At 43.6% G+C, this 23,417-nt stretch overlaps 2 protein-coding genes across 2 annotated transcripts in view; one reads left to right on the top strand and one right to left on the bottom strand.

Moving 5' to 3' along the window:
- LOC146028442 (thioredoxin-like) overlaps positions 1-21,874 on the top strand; it is a 47,996-nt gene extending 26,122 nt beyond the window's left edge. The window contains exons 5-6 of the mRNA XM_083158310.1: positions 9,471-9,536; positions 21,564-21,874. Coding sequence (XP_083014436.1) covers positions 9,471-9,536; positions 21,564-21,632 — 135 coding nt within the window. The 3' untranslated portion in view covers positions 21,633-21,874. The remainder of the gene's footprint in view (positions 1-9,470; positions 9,537-21,563) is intronic.
- An 841-nt stretch (positions 21,875-22,715) lies between these two features.
- The window catches only part of LOC146075156 (prostaglandin reductase 1-like), a 42,698-nt gene continuing 41,996 nt past the window's right edge, over positions 22,716-23,417 (bottom strand). The window contains exon 10 of the mRNA XM_083184109.1: positions 22,716-23,417. This exon is cut by the window's right edge and continues 740 nt beyond it. The gene's annotated coding sequence lies outside the window, so the exon portion shown is untranslated.

Below are 23,417 nucleotides of genomic sequence, written 5' to 3' on the forward strand. Positions count from 1 at the left end.
AAACCGCACACCATCAGGTGTAGAGCAGGGTGCCAGATCACATAGAACATTGCATATACTGGGTTTCTCCTTTAACAGAGAGTGGTCTGCACACCAAGTTGAAAAAAAGCATTTTTATGTTGAAAAAAGGATAAAGCACAAAGCACATGGCATTACATTGGAATCATAAGAAAAAAGGTACAGGTTACTTATCGACATCCCATCATCACATCATAGGGAGACCCGTCACCAGTTCCATGGCATGTATACCCAACAGACTGTTTCGGTGGTGCGACCACCTTCCTCAAGGGTATGAGCATAACAGAATAGTAAGCCATATATAAGGACCCAGATGGCGCCAAAATCGGCCAAACAGAACTCACCTGTCCAAACGTATCACCTGGTGCACCTGCGCTGTGAAACGCATGTGGACCGCATATCCGGTTTCCGGAAGTGGCATAAAATAAAATAAAATAAAAATGCCCAGAATAAGTTATATAGCAACATCGCTAGCTGCGTAGAGACGTCCGCTCATCACAACGTGTAGATCCACCGCCGCATATCCCCTCCGGCACAAGCAGCGTGTCCCACCGTTGGATCGCCAACGTATAGTTGCCTCACTGCCACTGAAACGCATGATGTCAGGCCGTGGAACGCACGGCCATGACACCTGCGTCAGATAAGGCAGGGCTACCAATAATGAGTGTAAACTGACAACTGCTGCTGTCACGCCCACTGTCAGACCGTGGAACGCACTGCATTGACATGAGCGCCAGCATAAGCAGTCAATAAAGGGCAGATAAGCATTAATTGTATACAAAGTGCTGCGATATTACATAGATAAACTTCAAGGTGAGATGTGGACTGCTGGTGAGTAAATATCTGTCTGTTATCGATAATGGCTCACATCATGGGTCAGATGTTGAGAATATTTTCACTTCATGTCTATCCATCATCAAGACAAATTACCAAGATACATGTATATACAGAAAAAAATATATATATACAAGTGTCATAACCACATACCAGAGATGCAGTTTAATAAGCACCAAAAGTGGTAAGCGTAGAGAAGAAATATATTAGGGTAAAACCAAAGTCTGGTATGCCAGAAACCCGTCTAACACACCAAAGGTCATAGTAGCCAGTGAGGTCAATCAATAATAATGCATAATAGCCAAAATGAAAAACACAATAATCTTATGTATACACAATAATCTTATATATACACAAGTAGTCCCACTAAATAAAGACATTCAAGTTAATCTCTTCATTCAGGCCCTCCGGGGCTAAGGAATTCAGGTTATAAATGAATTCACATTCCTTCTGTAGAAGAGTAAGATGTCGATCCCCCCCTCTTTTAGGGGCCTTGATATGGAAGAGAGGCATAAACCTGAAGTCTTTCAGAGTATGGCCAACCTCAAAAAAATGTCTCGCCACTGGCGGGGTAGTATGATCACGAATGGTCATCGCTTTCTTGATCGATGATCGATGCATACCTATTCGTTCCTTAAGCATCCGGATCGTCTTACCGATATACAGGTATTTGCAAGGGCATATAATGACATATATAACGTATTTACTGTCACAGTTCATCCGATGTTTTAACTTGAACTCAAAGCCAGTCTTGGAGTTGCAAAAAGAATCACCTGTCAACATATATTGGCAATTGACACAGCCACTGCATCTGAATGCACCACTCTTGCATCCTAACCATGCGCCTTTCTTTGGTGCCGGGCTAATGTCAGAGAATGTGATCTGATCCTTGAAGTTGCTACTTCGCTTGTAGGCAAACATAGGAATTTCACTACAAAAAGTGCCCATTACTGGGTCAGATTCCAGTATATGCCAGTGCTTAAGAACCACCTCTCTCATCTTGGTTGAGGCTATAGAGAAAGTGGTAGGAAAAATCATACGCTTGATAGTTTTATCCCTTTTCGGTTGTGTTAACAACGTTCCTCTGTCCAGTAAGAGACATTTATTGATAGCTTCTTCCACTTCTAGAGCATCATAACCTCTGGAAATGAAGTCCCCGCCCATTGCCTTCAGAGCACTCGGTAGTTCATCACGGTTCGAGGTTATCCTTACTACTCGAAGAAGCTGCGAGTAGGGTAACCCTCTCTTTAAGGCTGGTGGGTGAAAACTCTCGGCTCGTAAGACGGAGTTAGTGTCAGTCGGTTTCTTATAAATTGCTGTAAGCAATCTACCCTGATCAACTCTAACATCAACGTCAAGAAAACAAACATTTGTGGGACTACTTGTGTATGAAAACCTGATGGTGCCAGGCAATCCATTGAGGTATTTCATAAATAAGTCCAGTTTCTCAGGGCCTCCGGTCCAAATGAAAAAAATATCATCGATAAACCTCACATACGAGGAAATAAATGAAAAATATGAATTATTATGCAAAATATGCGAGATCTCGTAATCATACATATACAGGTTTGCATAGGCCGGGGCCATATTTGAGCCCATGGCCGTGCCCTGCAACTGCAAAAAAAATGAATTATCAAATAAAAAATAATTTTTGTGTAAAATGAAATCAATCAATAACAAAAAATATTCAACCGGAGGACCCTGGTATGCCGGACTGTTGATGACTATGCGTTTGATGGCATCAATACCTGCAATATGACTAATGTTGGTGTACAAGCTGATTATATCGCATGTAACCAACAAACAATCGATTGGTATTAAATCGATTTTCTCGATCCGACACAAGAAATCTGAAGTATCCCGTAGGATAAGGTCAATCTCCAGAACCACCGCTTGTAGATAAAAATCCACGTACTGCGATAGATTCTGGCATAATGAGTTACGGGAGGAAATTATCGGCCTACCTGGGGGCTTTTGGAGGGTTTTATGTATCTTGGGCAGCATATAAATCAATGGGGTGACTGGATACAATTGAGTTAAAAACTCACAGGTATCTTCATCAATCCAGCCATTCGTCACACCCATTGATAATATGCTGTCCAATTCTTTAGAGTAGGTTGACGTGGGGTCAAAACGTAGCGGCTTGTAACATTGGTCATCCGCTAATTGCCGTTTGACCTCAGCACAATAGTCACTCATGTTCATGACCACCACTCCTCCACCTTTGTCCGCTGCACGAACTATAATCTCCTTGTTAGAGTTAAGGTCTTTAATTGCCTTTCTCTCTGCAACGGTGACATTAGAATAGGACATTTTTTGTTTAGACATATATGGTATTAAATCACGTCTAACTAATCTAATGAAGGTGGCAATGGACGCATTATTACAGGGCGGGTCAAAAGAGCTCTTTTTCTTAAATATCTTAGGGTTGGTATTGGTATTAGCTGATCTAGAAAAATAGTCCTTTAATTTCAATTGGCGGTGGAACTTATGAAGCTCCACCTCACAATCAAAAGCCCTTTGTTTAAAGGTTTGAACAAACGATAGACCCTTAGCTAAAACCTGCTCTTCCATAGCTGTTAGGGTATGGTCAGAAATATTGTAGACTATGGCTTTTTCTTGGATCGGGACGGTTGTTCCCTTGTGCCTGCTCTTGCCCCTCCCCCGTCTACATTTTTTCCACGGTTTCGGCCCCTGGGATTGCTGGCTCCTCCTAAAAAATGTGAGCTAGAGGTTGCTGAGGACTGATCTGAGTCCGAGGTTTGGGATTCGATATCAGTATAGGGTTTGTTAAACCTTCTCCTCCCACCCGTCCTAGATTTCCAAACTCTAGCTTGACTCTGTGAAAATATCCACGGATATACTCTGACCTCCTTGTAATCTTCACGTACACGTTTATATTTATTCTTTTTAAAGGCAAGTAATTCTTCCTTGAAGGTATTGATGCCATCCTCTAGCTTACCTAACCAATCTGTGCTGTTATCAGTTTTAATGACATCCAAACCATGGCTCTCACATTCCCCTATTTCTCTCTCAAGTGTAGAAATATCTGCATTCACCTGCTGGATAACCAGCACCATCAGGTCCAGACTGCACTGATGTGGCGAGACATTTTTTTGAGGTTGGCCATACTCTGAAAGACTTCAGGTTTATGCCTCTCTTCCATATCAAGGCCCCTAAAAGAGGGGGGGATCGACATCTTACTCTTCTACAGAAGGAATGTGAATTCATTTATAACCTGAATTCCTTAGCCCCGGAGGGCCTGAATGAAGAGATTAACTTGAATGTCTTTATTTAGTGGGACTACTTGTGTATATATAAGATTATTGTGTATACATAAGATTATTGTGTTTTTCATTTTGGCTATTATGCATTATTATTGATTGACCTCACTGGCTACTATGACCTTTGGTGTGTTAGACGGGTTTCTGGCATACCAGACTTTGGTTTTACCCTAATATATTTCTTCTCTACGCTTACCACTTTTGGTGCTTATTAAACTGCATCTCTGGTATGTGGTTATGACACTTGTATATATATATTTTTTTCTGTATATACATGTATCTTGGTAATTTGTCTTGATGATGGATAGACATGAAGTGAAAATATTCTCAACATCTGACCCATGATGTGAGCCATTATCGATAACAGACAGATATTTACTCACCAGCAGTCCACATCTCACCTTGAAGTTTATCTATGTAATATCGCAGCACTTTGTATACAATTAATGCTTATCTGCCCTTTATTGACTGCTTATGCTGGCGCTCATGTCAATGCAGTGCGTTCCACGGTCTGACAGTGGGCGTGACAGCAGCAGTTGTCAGTTTACACTCATTATTGGTAGCCCTGCCTTATCTGACGCAGGTGTCATGGCCGTGCGTTCCACGGCCTGACATCATGCGTTTCAGTGGCAGTGAGGCAACTATACGTTGGCGATCCAACGGTGGGACACGCTGCTTGTGCCGGAGGGGATATGCGGCGGTGGATCTACACGTTGTGATGAGCGGACGTCTCTACGCAGCTAGCGATGTTGCTATATAACTTATACTGGGCATTTTTATTTTATTTTATTTTATGCCACTTCCGGAAACCGGATATGCGGTCCACATGCGTTTCACAGCGCAGGTGCACCAGGTGATACGTTTGGACAGGTGAGTTCTGTTTGGCCGATTTTGGCGCCATCTGGGTCCTTATATATGGCTTACTATTCTGTTATGCTCATACCCTTGAGGAAGGTGGTCGCACCACCGAAACAGTCTGTTGGGTATACATGCCATGGAACTGGTGACGGGTCTCCCTATGATGTGATGATGGGATGTCGATAAGTAACCTGTACCTTTTTTCTTATGATTCCAATGTAATGCCATGTGCTTTGTGCTTTATCCTTTTTTCAACATAAAAATGCTTTTTTTCAACTTGGTGTGCAGACCACTCTCTGTTAAAGGAGAAACCCAGTATATATATATATATATATATATATATATATATTTATATGTCTAATCAACAGTTCTTTTGATAACAAATTGTGCCAAAATACATTTTTATTGTGTATTTTATTATAACTCATTGAGCATCTTTTATTATTAAATAAGATTGTTACTTTTAAATGTGTTAATTCATGTCTGGAAGCGTACCCTGATCTTTTTCCCTTTCTTCATCTCTAAAAAAACTGGGTCTCGTCTAACAGGAGACCTTTCAGTGGTGCTGCTTTTATTTTACCCGGGTGCAGATTGGGGTTTTCCATTCATATATATATGCAAAGAACGGGGCGGCACTCCAGTAGATTCCAAAACCCAAAACTTAGGGTTTAACCCCTTCATGACAGAGCCAGTTTTTGCCTTCCTGACAGAGCCCTTTTTTTCAAATCTGGCATGTATCACTTAAGTGGGGATAACTTTTTTTTGCTTTTACTTATCCCAGTGATTTTGAGATTGTTTTCTCGTGACACATTGTACTTCAAGTTAGTGGTAAATTTTCGTCGATACAGTCTGTGTTTTTTTGTGAAAAATACCAAAATGTCGTAAAAAAATGGAAAATTTTGCGATTTGCAAAATGTTAAATTTTCTGCTTGTGAGACAAATAATCTTACCACTCAAAATAGTGAATAACTAACATAGACCATATGTCTACTTTATGTTGCCATCATTATTTCAACCTCATTTTCATTTTTTTGGACACTAGGAGGCTTAAAATATGAATAGCAAATTCTCAAATTTTCAAGAAAATTTCAAACTCTGATTTTTTTAGGGACCAGGTCAGTTATGATGTGACTTTGAGTGACTTGTATGTGAGACACCCCCATAAATGATGCCATTTCAAAAACTGCACCCCTCACAGTATTCAAAACAGCATTTTGGAAGTTTGTTAACCCTTTAGGTGTTTCACAGGAATTAAAAGAAAGTGTAGGTGAAATTTCAAAATTTCATTTTTTTTGCAGATTTGCAATTTTAATACATTTTTCTAAGGAACACAGTAGATTTTACTAGAGAAATGTGACTAAAAATTGATTCCCCCAATTCTTTGGTTTTCATAAATATCCTATATGTGGCCCTAGTGTGCACGGTGACCAAACCACAGGCTTCATAATAGAAGGAGCACCTACTTGATTTTGGAGCCTCCTTTTTATGAGATTATTTTTTAGGCACAATGTTGGTTTCTAGGCACCATAAGATGCTAAAAGTTAGGTACCCCCCCACAAGTGACCCCATTTTGCAAACTACACCCTTCAGGGAATTCATCTAGGGGTATAGTGTACATTTCAAACCCCCAGGGGTTTCACCAATTGTGGTACAACTGGGCAGTGAAAATGAAAAAAAATTAATTTTTCATTTTCACAGCTCAGTTGTATCAAAATTGGTGAAACCCCGGGGGGTTTGAAATGTACACTATACACCTTGATGAATTCCCTGAAGGGTGTAGTTTGCAAAATGGGGTCACTTGTGGGGGGGTTCCACTGTATGGGTGTTTCGGGGGTCATTCAACCAGAATCTGTGCTGCAAAATCCAAAAATCACTCCTTCCCTTCTGAGTCCTGCCATGCACCCAACTGGTATTTTTTGGTCACACATGAGGCATTGCCGTACTCGGGAGAAATTGGGGCACAGATTTTGGGGTGCTTTGTCTCCTTCATTCCTTGTGAAAATGAAAAATTTTGAGCCAGATCTGCATTTTTGTGTAAAAAAAGTAATTTTTTACAGAAAAATGCAGTTCTGGCTCAAAATTTTTTATTTTCACAAGGAATGAAGGAGACAAAGCACCCCAAAATCTGTGCCCCAATTTCTCCCGAGTACGGCAATGCCTCACGTGTGACCAAAAAATACCAGTTGGGTGCATGGCAGGACTCAGAAGGGAAGGAGTGATTTTTGGTGGTGGAATGAATGGTGGGTGCTATGTCGCATTAGCAAGACCCCCGAAGCACCAATACAGTGGAACCCCCCCACAAGTGACCCCATTTTAGTCACCAGCTTTGGGAGGGGGGCTGGCGCTGCGGCTGGCGGGGGGGTGGGAGGGGTGGGAGGGGTGCTGGTGCTGCGGCAGCCGGGTGGGTGGGAGGGAGGGGGGCTGCCGGGTGGGAGGGGGGGGGGCTGGCGATCGGTGCGGTATATACACACACACACACACACACACATATATATATATATATGTGTGTATATATATATATATATATACATATATATACACACACATATATATATATATATGTGTGTGTATGTATATATATATATATATATATATATATATATATATAGTTTTTCAGTGCATATATTTTTTTTTTTTACTTTTTCTGCAGCTTGATGCTGCTGCTGCTGCTGCGGGGGGGAGGGGGGAGGAGGTCAGCGCTGCGTGCGCTTCAGACGCTCCGGGGGAGCCGGGGGAGCTGCTGCTGCTGCCGGGTGAGTGCCCGGCGGGTTGGAGGGGGGGCTGCACATCGGAGGTGATCGGTGCTGTACTTGACAGCACCGATCACCACCGATCCCTGTGTTACCGAGCGGCTTAGCCGCCGGTAACACAGGAAACGCTGTGAATGGCTGTTCAGATTTGAACAGCCAATCACAGCGATCGCCGACCGGGGGGGGCACCCCTGCCCCCCCTGGGCGGCGAGGGGGGATGTCTGCTGTCAGGGACAGCAGACATCACCTAACTGTCACTGCGTCTCTAGACGCAGTGACAGTTAGAAGTCATGACGTATATATACGTCATGTGTCGGGAAGTACTTCCCGACCATGACGTATATATACGTCAAATGTCGTGAAGGGGTTAATAGTGCATGTGACGGCAAGATCTTGATGTTTTTCTAGCTTGAGAAAGGGGCGCAGCCCCAAAACGCTGCAGTGACATGCACTATTAAACCCTAAGTTGGATAAAACCAGCAGTGGACTCCAATAAAGTTTTGCAGATAAAACTGTATTAAAGGTCATCATATCCAGTCCCACAAAGAAGCATCACATGGCATGACAGATTACACCCTTAAGGCATAGCACCAGTATACATTACTGTATGGGCTCCACAGCCAACCGTCCCGTGTCGGCAGCCGTTTCGGTGCTACATGCACCTTTCTCAAAAGGGAAAAGTAAACTTTATTGGAGTCCAGTGCTGGTTTTATCCATTGGGAGGATTCTTTCTTGGATGTAAAAGTCTACATATATATATATATATATATATATATATATATATATATATATATATTATATATATATATATATATATATATAAATAATCCAGCGAGTAGACCGCACTCACACTTATTGCCACAGCAGTGGGGTGCCCAAAGAAGAGTAAAAATACCCCAAAATAGTCTTTTCCCAAGCCTCATGGAGTGGGATGTGGAGCACTCGCCAATACAACAATAATAATCCACAGTTATGTTGTAAAACAAAGGATGTTCATTTATTTCAACTTGAGAGAAGTGGGTCATATAGGTATAATCATTTTTATCCAACCATGCCCCAACATTTCGGTCCTTAGGATTTGGACCTTTATCAAGGAGCTTAATGTAGTTGGAGTATATAGCAGTCAACGGCGAGATGAAGTAAACCTCCTGGTGGAGGGAATGCAGCTTTCTCCAGAGCTACATCAGAAGAGTGCCTGTGTCCACAGTAAGGAATAAAAGAGAAGAGTCTTAAGTGCATACAAGAGAGTCCAATGTGTCTCCGTCTATTTAGCTGTCTAAATAGACGGAGACACATTGGACTCTCTTGTATATGATCCTGTATGTAACTGTTTTGAGGGAAAATATGTAATGATAAATGTTCCCCTTAATGTTCCTGTAGGCCTTCTGGTAGCCTCTGTGATGAGTTTTTTCTTTGTCTTGTCATCAAATTTAGAGGGATGTCACTGAATCCTTTTCAATTCAATTCCTGTGAAATCCTGTCAATCCAGTTTGATTGGTAAACTCTAAACATAGCTAGTGTCCAATTGTTAAAAGGTGCATACACAAATGCAGAAATAGTCTAAATTGAAATATGTTCATTTCAAGGTCATATTCAAAGTGTAAAAAGATCTGAAGTGAATTACTGTGAGTTCCTACTTTACATTAGAGAATGTCATTGGGACTATGTAGCCTTCTTTATCTACTGTATGTAAAAAAAAAAAAAGTTTTTTTTTTTTTTTTTCTAGGAATTTGTGGAGCATTATCAAATCACTGGAGTTCCAGCTTTTTATTTCTACAAAAATTGCATTGTGGTATGTTCATTACAATATTATTTATTTCCCAAAAATACATTGATTTACCTATCATCTGGTGAAAAATAATTGTCATCTGGGACTATTGAAGATTCATCTTTATAAAAGTTCCTTACAGTACTTTTGGCTCAAAACTGTGCTTATACTCCTCAGCAATGTTTTTTTTTTATACTGCCGACAGTGTAATGCAATGGACCAATAGGCATACTTCCAAATTGTAAACAAGGGAGTTGGAACTCCCACTAAAGGATTAGCCGTGCACTGCTTGAATGGGGTGTGGCTTCACGTGGATGACGTTATCGTGAGCCATGCATAACATTTCATGGTACTTGTTTCCTAGCAAGGCGCCCGTCATGGGTGATCGCATACCTCAACTTAAGGTATGCGATGGACGCGACCGACGTGATATTTGGCTGGCCGGCAATTAGAAAATCATGTTGATCGCGTCCATTGCATGCCATTATAATGGCACGCAATGCGACCGACGCGACCAACGCGATATTACATAGGGAGCAATGTTAAATTAGCCGGCTATTACAAAATCGCGTTGATCGCGTCCATCGCTTGCCATTTTAGTATCATGCGATGCGACCGACGCGATTTTACATAGAGAACAATGTTAAATGGGCCAATGGCCCTGATTTTTGATTGTATAGGCACCCTAATGGGTAATGTGTATGTTAAATGCCCCCCCCCCCCCATTGTTAATGGCAACGCCCGAAGGGTGGCGAGCGTAGCTCGCCCGGAAGGGGAGGCGGTACGCGTCCTACGACCTTTTCATACCCCCACTATCCACGTCGGCGTGGAGTCGACGAAGCGTGGCGAGCGGACGCGTAATACCTGTGAAGTAATGCGCGGGGCTCGCTGCGCTCGCCATGCTTCGGGCTCGGTGGCGCGCTGCGCTCGCCACACTATATAAAATCAACTCCACGCCGACGTGGATAGTGGGGGTATGAAAAGGTCGGAGGACGCGTACCGCCGCCCCTCGCGGGCTCGCTGCGCTCGCCACGCTTCGGGTTGGCGTTGATCGTGGGGTGGCGTTAACAATGGGGGGGCATTTCACCCATGAGGGATGGTATACAATGAAAATTGGGGTCTGTGGGGCATTTTACATTGGGGCCAATGTAAAATCGGGTCTCAGGGACCATTTTACATTGGTTCCAAAAATCGCGTCCATCGAATGCGATTTGGTTGAATGTGGTGCAATCGACGCAATTTTTTGGGTCCCGATGGATGCAATTAAAATCGCTGGCGCCGTGCTAGGAGACAAGTACCCATTTCATCACTGTAGGGGCATGTTGGTGCTCTGTGAGCTGCTAGCTATGCGGACTCCCAACTGCTCTCCCTTTCCACTCTGCAGGACACTGCTGTCCACTGGTGGAACAGCAGGACAATCCAAAAAAACAGGACTGTCCCATGTCAGTTGGGACAGAAGAGAAACTCTGAAGAGAAACTCTGAATGCAGTCTCAGTTTCCAGCTGCTGTTCAAACAGTTACACTGTTACCAATGCAACAAAAGTAGGACTAATACATGCTTCCTGGGAAAAAATCTAAACAAATAAAATTTAGCTAGTATAGAGATACTAACAGGAGGAAGTCCAGATAGGAGGCATAGAGAAGGTCACTGTGAAGCCGGAGATAATTAGAATGAGGAAGTACAGGGAGGGTCAATGCAAAGTGGGTGATATTAGATGGTGAATGTCCAAATTGGAGTTGCAGGGAGGGTCACTGTGAAGCCAGAGATACTAGAAGGTGGAAGTCCAGATAGTAGGTGCAGGGTGGGTCACTGTAAATCACCTTCATAGCCCCACTCGAATGGTGTATGTCTACAATTTAGGGTATTTTGCTGCTGTAGGAGAAGCATGATGATACATGTCACAGTGATTGTGCAATGAGGGCTCATCTACTTGGAAGTGTATGGGATTTGGGAGAGCTGATACTCTCTACCATGAGCACACCGTCTAACCTGGAAGTCTATTTTCCTTTGAGAAAATCCATCTGTAAAAGTGGGCTACTTCTTCTCTATGTAATGATGTCATATAAAGATCAACTAAAATGACATTTACAAGATGGATATAAATACTATTGGAAAACTACATGCTGGTGAGAATTTCTTTATTTCAGGCAGGAATTGATTGTGAGATAGGCTTATGTACAGGGTCCCTGTATGGCAGCACTAGTTGGGCAGCCTGTAGGCCCAATCCTGAGTGGGTACAGCCATACTGAAGACGCAATAAACAAAAAACCTTGATGACTTATGTACAGTCTCAGAATCACTACAGGGGTGCATGCCACCGTGGTCACACTGTAGCTTGGTTAACTCATACTGTTTTTATGATGGCAATTCTGATCAAATGAAGAGGTTTGGTCATGCATCAGAGGCAGTGGCGTAAGTTTGTGCCCGTTGCCCGGAGGCAAGATGTGTATTGCTCCCCCCCCCCATCATACACACACAAAACCTTATATAGAGTATATACTGTATATTCTGTATGTCTGTTATGAAATATAACAGGCATACTGTATATACATTATATCTAGAGAGAGAGAGATAGAACACATATTTCAGAATTCCGAAGTGATATCAATTGCTTTCAATTAATGGATTTAAAATTGCAGGGAAGGAGAGGTGCCCCCTTGACAGCAGGAGCGCGGCAGCAGATGACTCCATTGCCTCCCAGAGTTCTGCCTCTGATCAGAGGGGTGTCCAAACATTACCAAAGTGCTGGAACCCCTTTGTCCCAATCCCTCCCCTAACAACAGCATAGGTTACCCCTGCTATGCAAAGCAACATTGAATGGGACAAAGCTTCCAGCCTCCTGCTTGGATTAAGTTGCAATGCTTTGTGCTTTCTGTTGGATTTTTCTGTTTTCCTGATAACTGAGCAGTAAGAGCCTTGGAAGCATGTTTGTTCCCTCACTAAAGCAGCACGTGCAGTTTATCAATATTTAACACATAAATTAATTTAGCATATTAGCAATTTTTTTTAATGTTTCTTATTGTGAGAGACAGTTTTAGTGTATAAATGTTTTCATACTGGACAGTTTTATGTAAATGTATTCATTTATTATATAGGTACTCTTTACCTAGAACGGCGCCCATCGCGGTGATCGCGACATCGCGGGCAGTACATAAACGGCCGCGACGCGATGCCCGCGATCACCGCGATTTTCCCATAGGGAACAATGTTAAAAAGCCAGATTGACCGCGATTTTGCATTCAATGCCTCAATGCCCGCGATTTTCACATAGGAATCAATGTTAAATGGGCTACAGAGCCCAAATAGGCAGAATTAACCCTTAAATGTCCCCCCAATTTTTGTACGCCACCCCACGATCCACGCGAACCCGAAGCGTGGCGAGCGCAGCGAGCCCGCGAGGGGCGGCGGTACGCGTCCTCCGACCTTTTCATGCCCTACTATCCACGTCGGCGTGGAGTTGAGAATAGAATAGTGTGGCGAGCGCAGCGAGCCACCGAGCCCGAAGCGTGGCGAGCGCAGCGAGCCCCGCGAGGGGACGCGGATACCTTCACAGGTAAACGCGTCCCCTCGCGGGCTTCACAGGTGTCCGCTTTTCGCCACGGATACCTGTGAAGCCCGCGAGGGGACGCGTATAACTGTGAAGGTATCCGCGTCCCCTCGCGGGGCTCGCTGCGCTCGCCACGCTTCGGGCTCGGTGGCTCGCTGCGCTCGCCACACTATTCTATTCTCAACTCCACGCCGACGTGGATAGTAGGGCATGAAAAGGTCGGAGGACGCGTACCGCCGCCCCTCGCGGGCTCGCTGCGCTCGCCACGCTTCGGGTTGGCGTGGATCGTGGGGTGGCGTACAAAAATTGGGGTGGCATTTAAGGGTTAATTGTGACTATTTGGGCTCTGTAGCCCATTTAACATTGATTCCTATGTGAAAATCGCGGGCATTGAGGCATTTTAAAGTAAAATCGCGGTCAATCAGGCTTTTTAACATTGTTCCCTATGGGAAAATCGCGGTGATCGCGGGTACACGATTTTTATGTACCCGCGATTTACCCGCGATGCCCGCGATGCCCGCGATTTTTTACCCCCGACGCCCGCGATTCTAATCGCGGGCGCCGTTCTAGGTAAAGAGTACCATTATATATTAATAAACCACATTCCATTTCTTCTGTCCATCAGAGGTAATACTCACCATGTATTCTTGCTTACTGTGTATTATAGTACAGGTTGAGTGTCCCTTATCAAGATATCTTATCCAAATTATTCCAAAAATCATACTTTCCTGAATGTACTTTTTATGCTAAAAGTACTACTGGGTACATCTGTAACTGGCACTAGTGGGGTCAGCAGTGTAGCTAGCTGGCATGGTGCCCAGAGCAAGGGCATTTTGCCCCCCCCCCGGCCCCCCTCAATATACCCTTTTTTCCCCCTTAAGCTGTGGCATTGCATTGGGACAAAGACCAGGTACATGGACCATGGAGGTAATGTGTCCTGACAAAAAGGAAATACAAATTTGAACAGCGTACATGTGAGGAGAATCGATGGAGGCACATGGAGATGGTATGCTTGATGGAAAACAGCACGTTTGTAAATCCAGGGTTTGGTTCAGACTTCAATCCAAATGTATGTAGTAAATAGGGGGGGGGGGTCCCAGCAGCTCACTGATGCGTTTCGCCACTCCTGGTGGCTTTGATAAAGCCACCAGGAGTGGCAAAACACATCAGGGAGCTGCTGCCCCCCCCCCTTCCTATTTACTACATACATTTGGATTGAAGTCTGAACCAAACCCTGGATTTACAAATTTGCTGTTTTCCATCAAGGATACCATCTCCATGTGCCTCCATTTAAAGAACAGCCCTTGGTAATACACCATCTGTAAACCACCATTTGGGGAGCATCCGAGCACCCCATACCACAAACCGTCGGTGATTTAAGCCATCTTTGGGCCGACCTGTGGACACTCGGTGGAGGACACACATACCCTATCAAGGGTGGTAAATATTATACATCTTCATGGGAAAAAGGTAAAAAAAGATTTTTTGAGGCTTTCACACAGCGCCAGACCCTTGGGATCAGTATAAACTGGATGGTCCTTGTTTCCAAAGATTAGTGCAGTCCACTCTGGTGTCTCCTATGAGGCTTTTTAACACAGTCTCACAGTGACCTTTTCAAAGGCTTGGAGCAGGAAAAAAGGAGAACACTCTCACCCTTCCACTGTAGCAACTGTAAGGAACCTCTCCATTTTGGTCTGGGGACATCACGGACACTCACACTGCCACTGTGGTTACCCGTGTAGCCCCCTTTCCTCCAGATACCGTCACTGACTCCACTTGCGGTAGATAGTGCATAAGCCGGAGAGACTGCCAGCACGCCCCTCACTCCGGTGCGCAGATCTACCGCAAGTGGAGTCAGTGACACTGGGAGGCAGGAGAAACCAAGGGTTGCAGTGGCAGAGCAACCTCTGAGTATAACATCTCTCCTGAAAAGACGGTATCTGGAGGAAAGGGGGCTACACGGGTAACCACAGTGGCAGTGTGAGAGTCCGTGACGTCCCCAGACCAAAAAGGGGCGGTCCCTAACAGTTGCTACAGCGGAAGGGTGAGAGTGTTCTCCTTTTTTCTATTTTCCTGCTCCAAGCCTTTGAAAAGGTCACTGTGAGATTGTGTTAAAAAGCCTCATAGGAGACACCCGGGAATAACAGCTTTCCCTATGAGACTATTGTTTTTTGACATAGCATAGTTACCCGGAAAAGGTCTGTTTTGCTACATCAAGAATCCCCAGTTTCCCTATGATGCAGTGACTGTGTTACGTGAAGAACTGCTTTGTGTTTTTTATTGTATTTTTTATTATGGAAGCCGGTTTTGTTTTTTTAGATGTGGAGTTTTTCATGTTTTTTTTTTAATAAATAAATTTTTGCAAATTCTTAAAGAAGAGTGGACTGCACTAATCTTTGGACACAAGGACCATCCAGTTTATACTGATCCCAAGGGTCTGGCGCTGTGTGAAAGCCTCAAAAAAAATATTTTTTGATTTTTTTCCATTTTTTGTCTAGTATACAGTTGTACTATTGTTTGAGGACAAGCAGCTGCAGGACTTTTTGTTTTGGCGCTTGAGAAGTGACTGTCAGTTTTTGTGGCATTATACAACTTCATGTTCACCTAGGGGTATCATAGGAACGGACTCTCCAACACTTTTCATCTTGCAGAGGGTTCCCCTTCCATTGTTTTTATATGCAATCAATTGTGCTAGTTCATTCTAGATAAACTGTTTTTATTATCCATTCATCTGTTATTGATTTAACCTTGATATTATTTTTCTAATTGTTTAATAAATCCATTTTATATTCATCGATTCTCATCACATGTGCGCTGTTCAATTTGTATTTCCATTTTGCTTTTCCTATACGGGACCAACTACCCCATTTACTGAACAGCTGCTGGTTAAGCCACTCTTGAAAAGCGCCCCCAAGTTCTGACCCCTAGGGGACAGTCATATTCTCCATTTCCATTTAGTGCGTCCTGACAGCTGATATTGTGTGAGCCACGACCGGGCAGCGCAACAGTCAGGACACAGAACAGAAGACAGCGGGGGGTGGCAGACAGGGCGGGTATGCCGTTTGCGGTGCATGGCTCCTGCACCCTATAAACTTTCGGTGCCCGGAGTTCGCGCTCCACCGGCTCCACTCTCGGTACGCCTCTGACTAAGGGCATGATATGTAATTGGGCAAAAGTGACATGTTCCCTTACGGGATCTGATTCTGAGACTTTGCACGAGTTGTGAATGTTTTTTGTTTATTGCATCGTTAGTATGGCTGCACCCAACTCACAAACAGGCCCACAGGCTGCACAACTATTTATGCCATACAGGGAACCTGTACATCAGCCTATTTCACAATCAATCCCTGCCTGAAATAAATCGAAATTCACACCAGCCTGTAACTGGCACTACTGGGGACATCTGTAACTGGCACTACTGGGGAAATGACTAATATGTGCAAGAAAGTGATTGATTGACATTCAATTAGCACCTTCGATAGTACACAAACTTTGTTTTATGTTTTGATACCTTGTTTCATGCACAAGTACAATTTATTTGTTTGTATTTCATGTGCTTGATGTGTTTATACAACATAAATGCATTTTGTGGTCACACTTGGGTCCATTCCTCAAGATACCTCATTGAAATATAAAAATATTCAGAAATACAGAATAATTTATTTTCCAAAATGCTTCTGGTCCCGAGCATTTTGGATAAGGGTTACTCAATCTGTATACTATAAAGGAAGGAGGGGGATGGACCCGCAACAGCTTTGATTAAATGGTTGGTCAAAGATAATCAATACCAGCAGTATGAACCACTTCTGGCTGATGCTTGTGGTTATGGTGCTGGTGGTGCGCCCAGCGTTCAGTAACTAAACTGAAAGTGGAGGATTTATTTGCCTCTGCAAAGGTGCGAAGCAAAAGACAGCAAAACGCTTTGTGGGCGCACTCTTATAATGGAATAAATTCAATGTATTGTGATAAATAGGTTAAAACTTAACTTTTATTATAAACTCTTATTAAAAGGAATTAGGCGCGTTGACAAATTTTATCCGAAATGGAAGGTGTTATTTCGCTTAAGTTTTGTTGTGTGATTGTTATAGATATATTCAAAATAAAGTCTATCTAATGAAAAAAGATTATAATCACACTTTTATTTATCATTTAGTGCATATAATCATCTCAGGTACATGAGCCCGAGTGACCGTAGGCTGCAAAAATGAGTTGAATCCCCTAATTGAGATTATTATTTGTTAAGGGGATTGGCTGCCCCACGTCAAGAAAAATTATATATACCTCTAGTATATTATTATGAGCCTGAATTGGCTAATTTACTGGGAACACAAGCAGTGGGCGGTTCTGAAGCCACTGATTCAGCGACACCAGGACCCCACACACCAAATACCACACCTGGACTTCTCCAGGGGTCACCCACCTGGGTACTGTCCAGGCCCTTCACTGCTTGGCTTCCAAGTTCGGAAGGATGTTGGGCAGACCAGTGAGGTATGGTGGTATACTATGTGGGGACCTTGGTCACATACAGTGGCTCCAGTCAACCGCTTGTGTATCCGGGATTATTGATAACACGGCTATGCTCACAATTGATTTATCCACATATGCTGCCGGGTACCAGTTCACTGAAAAAATATATATATATATGGTATCTGACAGTTCTGGCAGTCAGAAAAGGATTCTATAGTCCCTGGTAGCAAAGCTTTCCTTGATGTACACCTTACTGTCTTTGTGTTAGCCACACAATGAGATTACATATATTGTAGCAGTATAATTGGTATAGGTCAAAGACCAGGACAGAATGTAGCACTTGCACATAAAGGGATACACTGTAACAGGACCCGTCCTTGGTGACTGATAAATGAGAGCAGTGTACAGACGCTAGTGGGTACTGAAATAGTTAAATTGACGGAGCAGGACTTGGACACTGAAAGAGTCCGCGGTCCGCTCCCGTACCTTAACCTGCTTAAGCTTGGTGCAATATATGGTTAAACTTTGTTATAAAGTCAATGTAATTTGTTATTTATCTACAAGGAGCACTATCCTATATAACCATCACCCACAGTGAAAAAAAACTTTTTTCCCGATACAGGCCCTTATTCTGATTGACGCGGACTTTACCGCATACTTTCGGATCGCGTGTTTTCGGCGTCTGCGCATGCGTGGAGAACGCAACGCGCATGTGCCACGCCTTGACTCCGTACCAGTTCGGCCAAATCCCGTCCAAAACTGTTCCCCGCAATCAGTCGGGAAATATGGGCGTATTATGGGCGTCATGCGGAATGACACATGGGCGTAGTTTCAAAGTGGGCAAAACGGGGCGGAAACATGGGCGGATACGGGGGAGTACACTTATGTTGGGGGGCGTACATTCGGATAGCACTCCGAATGCACGCGATCAAAAAGGGCAGAAATGTGCGGTGTCCACAAGTGTACTATTGCTTAGCGGACACCACTCGTTCATGCGGTAGGCGAACGTACGCCTAATGACTACAAGCATTAACACCTGAACCCAATAGAATCGACTCCTTTACGCATTACTCACTAATAGGACGCTTGTCAGTGCTTTAATTGAAACCATTGCACTTCAATTGCTGTAAGGGTTAATGTGTGCAATGCATGTGTTAGGCATGCTTGTAAGGATATATTGGCATCTAATTGATTCCAATTCCAAATAAGAAGTTTTTTATGAGGATAGGTAATTGAATAAGTGGGTCATGTGATGTATTGCAGAAGATACATAATAGTGGGTTGTTTGGCGTAAATACTCCGCTTACGTGCGGTAGCACCGCTTGGCTCCCGTTCGGATGCGGTATTCCCGAGCATACTCTGTAATACTCTGTAATACCGTGCAGAATCTGAGTGTTTCTCCCGCACACGCATGGTTTGTATGTCGTCCGTAAACACGCCCTGTTCTTAAAGAGTGAGTCCGTCCGAATGCGGAGGACCCGTGGGCGTTTCTACGGACGATGGCCGCACGCGGCAGAACACCGTGGCGTGCGGACCGCACCGTAAGAATGCGGGAATATCCGCACAGATCAGAATAAGGGCCACAATCCGGATGTATTTGGGAGTACAGCGTGACTATATATATTGATTTTTTTTCACCAGGAAAGTGCCGCGTTACTTCAATTGTGAGCATAGCCGTGTTATCAATAATCCCGGATACACAAGCGGTTGACTGGAGCCACTGTATGTGACCAAGGTCCCCACATAGTATACCACCATACCTCACTTGTCTGCCCAACATCCTTCCGAACTTGGAAGCCAAGCAGTGAAGGGCCTGGACAGTACCCAGGTGGGTGACCCCTGGAGAAGTCCAGGTGTGGTATTTGGTGTGTGGGGTCCTGGTGTCGCTGAATCAGTGGCTTCAGAACCGCCCACTGCTTGTGTTCCCAGTAAATTAGCCAATTCAGGCTCATAATAATATACTAGAGGTATATATAATTTTTCTTGACGTGGGGCAGCCAATCCCCTTAACAAATAATAATCTCAATTAGGGGATTCAACTCATTTTTGCAGCCTACGGTCACTCGGGCTCATGTACCTGAGATGATTATATGCACTAAATGATAAATAAAAGTGTGATTATAATCTTTTTTCATTAGATAGACTTTATTTTGAATATATCTATAACAATCACACAACAAAACTTAAGCGAAATAACACCTTCCATTTCGGATAAAATTTGTCAACGCGCCTAATTCCTTTTAATAAGAGTTTATAATAAAAGTTAAGTTTTAACCTATTTATCACAATACATTGAATTTATTCCATTATAAGAGTGCGCCCACAAAGCGTTTTGCTGTCTTTTGCTTCGCACCTTTGCAGAGGCAAATAAATCCTCCACTTTCAATCTGTATACTGTATATGTGTAGGTACTGTAGCATTTCAAAGTCTGCTGAGACATTATGGTATGTGACAAGCTTAGATGGACCAGCTCAACTGAAAAGCTTCCCAGGTGGAAAATATTGTAATTTTTAAACAATTCTAGATTAATAACTGGCATTTATGCTACTAACATCCAGTTACCACTATGGGGCCTGTTCAATATATACAATATTATATAGGATATTTCCTACATACCTCGCAGAACCCATGATTACGCATCTGAAAACTGCATGCTGAGTCATGATCCATCCTACAATAGGACTGGATTGCAAAGAAGGATCCTTTAAAATCACTCCATCTCCTCCGGACCTCACTGTGCACTAAGGGGCCGATTCAGGATTGCTCGTAACAATCCGAATTCAGCCACAATGGTCGGGGTTGCGCATGTTCACACCCCAACAGTGAACAGCTTCGGGGGGGGGGGGGGGGTTACACACTTGGTGGGCAGTTCGCTGCAGGGAGGGAGCACTGGGAGTTCCCATGGGAGCACGGGTGGGATGATGTCTGCCAGGGGCTTGTGGCTGATGTCCCAGGAAGTCAGCTGCCCGCTCCATCTTTGTCCTAGCACTCATAAATAAAAGTCAGTTTACAGTAGACTGACTTTTATTTGCGAAGGCAGGAAAAATCATTTGATGGTCGGCAAGCATCGAATGATTTATCCTGCTAGCAGCTGCATGCATGGGGATGTGTTCTCGTCCATATCCCCACGCATGTTACCAAGCGGATTCAGCGGCCGGTGTTCGGATGAGCGGCGTGTGGTGAGTGACCGCTGCTTAGCGTGCAGTGTTGAATTAGGCCCTAAGTTCAAAAACGTGCACTAACACTGTCCATTAGCGTGGGCTAGTTAGTGGTGAACACATGTATATATTTTGGATTGTAGAACAGGTTAAATTGTTGTTGCTTTGACACATACAGTACTGTACATTAAATAAGTACTCCCTATATCCGTTAAACTGTAATATTAATGTGTTTAAACTGTTACTAAGCACAGTCTATCCTTCTAAACCAGGAATTGGGAACCTTCAGCCCTACAGCCGTTTTTGAACTACACCAGGGTTGCCGACTTTGTTATTCTCCTCTCCGGGAGAAGCCCGGAGAGGAGAGTTTCAGCAGCCGATCAGGGGGCGGGGCTTAAGCGTGACATCACTAAGCCCCGCCCCCATGATGCTAAACCAGTAAATTTACGGATCTCAGTGTAGGGGGCGTGGCTAAAATGACGCGATTGTGTCATTTTAGCTCGGCCCCCTCCTCTGAGACCCGAGGATTGCGGCATTTTAATGCCGCGATCCAGGGGACAGCGGGGGTGCCCCCTGAATCCGGGAGGGTTGCCCACCCTTCCGGGGGCCGGGAGAGGGGACCCGATTTTCGGGAGACTCCCGGAAATTCCGGGAGGGTCGGCAACCCTGAACTACACATTGCAGCATGACCTGCTACATTTTTGCTATTTGGCCGTGCTAAGACCGTTGCAGGGCATGCTGGGATGTGTAGTTCAACAACAGCTGGAGGGCCAGAGGTTCCCTATCCCTGTTCTAAACGAATGTAAATGGGATTCGTTGCTAAAGCGAAATTCACAACTGTCACTTAAAGTTACTGACATTCATTTGTTTCATTCTAGAAGTACAAGTTTCAAGGTGGAAATACTAACCATCTAAAGTGCATGGTGGACGAACTAAGGTTCAGTTAGTTTCAACAAGTGCTTCAATTTCAAATAAGTGAACATGTCTGGTTAAAGAAGATCGCAGCGTACAGAAGTCAGTAGGACTATGGTTACGTGATTTGATTATTATAAAATTCTACAATTAGATACATATCTTGGCTATAACAAAATGTACAGGTGCTCATTGTTTACTTAAAAAAAATATTTGTATCCCTTTTTGACCAATCTGAATTATTTGCGCGCTCTTAAAAGATCATTTGATTGTTATGTCTAGGTAATATGCTTTCTTGTAAAATCTCAACATATTGTCTAAACAATAAAGAACATGTTTATCGTGTGTACGTTTCCATGGTTTAGTGCACCAGACAGAAACCTCTTCATTTCTAGAACTAGTTCAAATAGGGGGTCATATTTTATTACTTATAAACTGATAAAAATGGAACATTAAAAATCATGAATCATTTCATGGGATCAATTACCAATTGCTGGTGTAGAGAATACTTGTGCAAACTTACTAACTCACCCACACCCAGATGGCAATCAGCCACTGGCTCACAAGGACATCCACATTCCAGATGCAGCAGGGAAAGAAGGAGATATAGATGATCTCATTGGTCAGCTCGTTGCCGAATCTGAAAAGGTAATAGAGCACAGGGTTCCAGGTAACAAATTGCTAGCCCACCTCCCCAGTAAGAGAGATCCGACGCAGCTGCTTCTTCTCCTCATTTGGAGGGATGAGCCCCCATTTTCTAGCCCTGAAGGTTTGTGCAGCGTTGGGCTCTGTAGCCGCGCAGGTGAGCCCGGCTGTTGGGAAGGAGGGAGGCTGGCATCTTCAGCGGCCCAAATTCCCTGCGGCCATCGCAGCACTGAGTAAGTTTAGACTTACCCGATGGCTGCACATGGTGGGGGGGAAAGTCATTCAATGGTGTGGGTTACTGAATGGATTTCCCCCTGTTCACACAGCGATCTGGTCGGAATTGGGCCCTATATGCAGATAAAATACAAATAAAATCAACTTACACAGAAAAAACAATGAAAAAAAGGTAAAATATATGATAAAGTTGGTCCGATAGACATGACTGGTGATATAGTCAAAGACCTTTCAGCAGATGATGCAAAATATGTATAAAACTTTATTTGAAAAATGCATGTGAACAAAATTCATTGTAAGCCATTGTGCCATAACACCCCCTAGTATAGTGAACAGGGAAAAGCTGTAAATGATTAAAAACGTGTTAGGCAGTATTTACAAAGAGGATTTCAGGGGAAAATGTAAAGTGGCACTCACATTGGGCCAGATGTATTAAGCTTCAAACAGTGATAAAATGGAGAGTGATAAACAACCAACCAATCAGCTCCTACCTGACATTTTTTCAAACACAGCCTGTAAAATGACAGGTAGGAGGTGATTGGCTGTTTACCACTGTTTGAGGTTTGATACATCTGGCCCATTAAATGTAAAGCATGCAGGGCTTTTCATATAATGCGAGTGCTGCATTAAAATTTCATCTGAAATCCACTGAGAATCTGCTGCTTAAAAAAGCCACCACTAATATCTAATACACAGACTTCTTGTCTCATGCAAACATATTTTTTTGGAATCCACTTAAGCAGGCAATCAGTTGTGTAACTAGAGAAACTCATAGGCCCCATAGCAAAAGTTTGTAAGGGCCCTCTATTTAGCAACTGATGGTGATAAATATAAGTAGGACATATTACTTAAACAGCAAAGATGGGCCCCCTGCAGCTCTGGGCCCCATAGCAGCTGCACCCCTTGCACCTATGGTAGTTACACCCTTGCAGGCAATGGAA

The sequence above is a fragment of the Crinia signifera genome, chromosome 1 (assembly GCF_055691185.1).
Source record: "Crinia signifera chromosome 1, ASM5569118v1, whole genome shotgun sequence".
NCBI classification, from domain to species: Eukaryota; Metazoa; Chordata; class Amphibia; order Anura; family Myobatrachidae; genus Crinia; species Crinia signifera.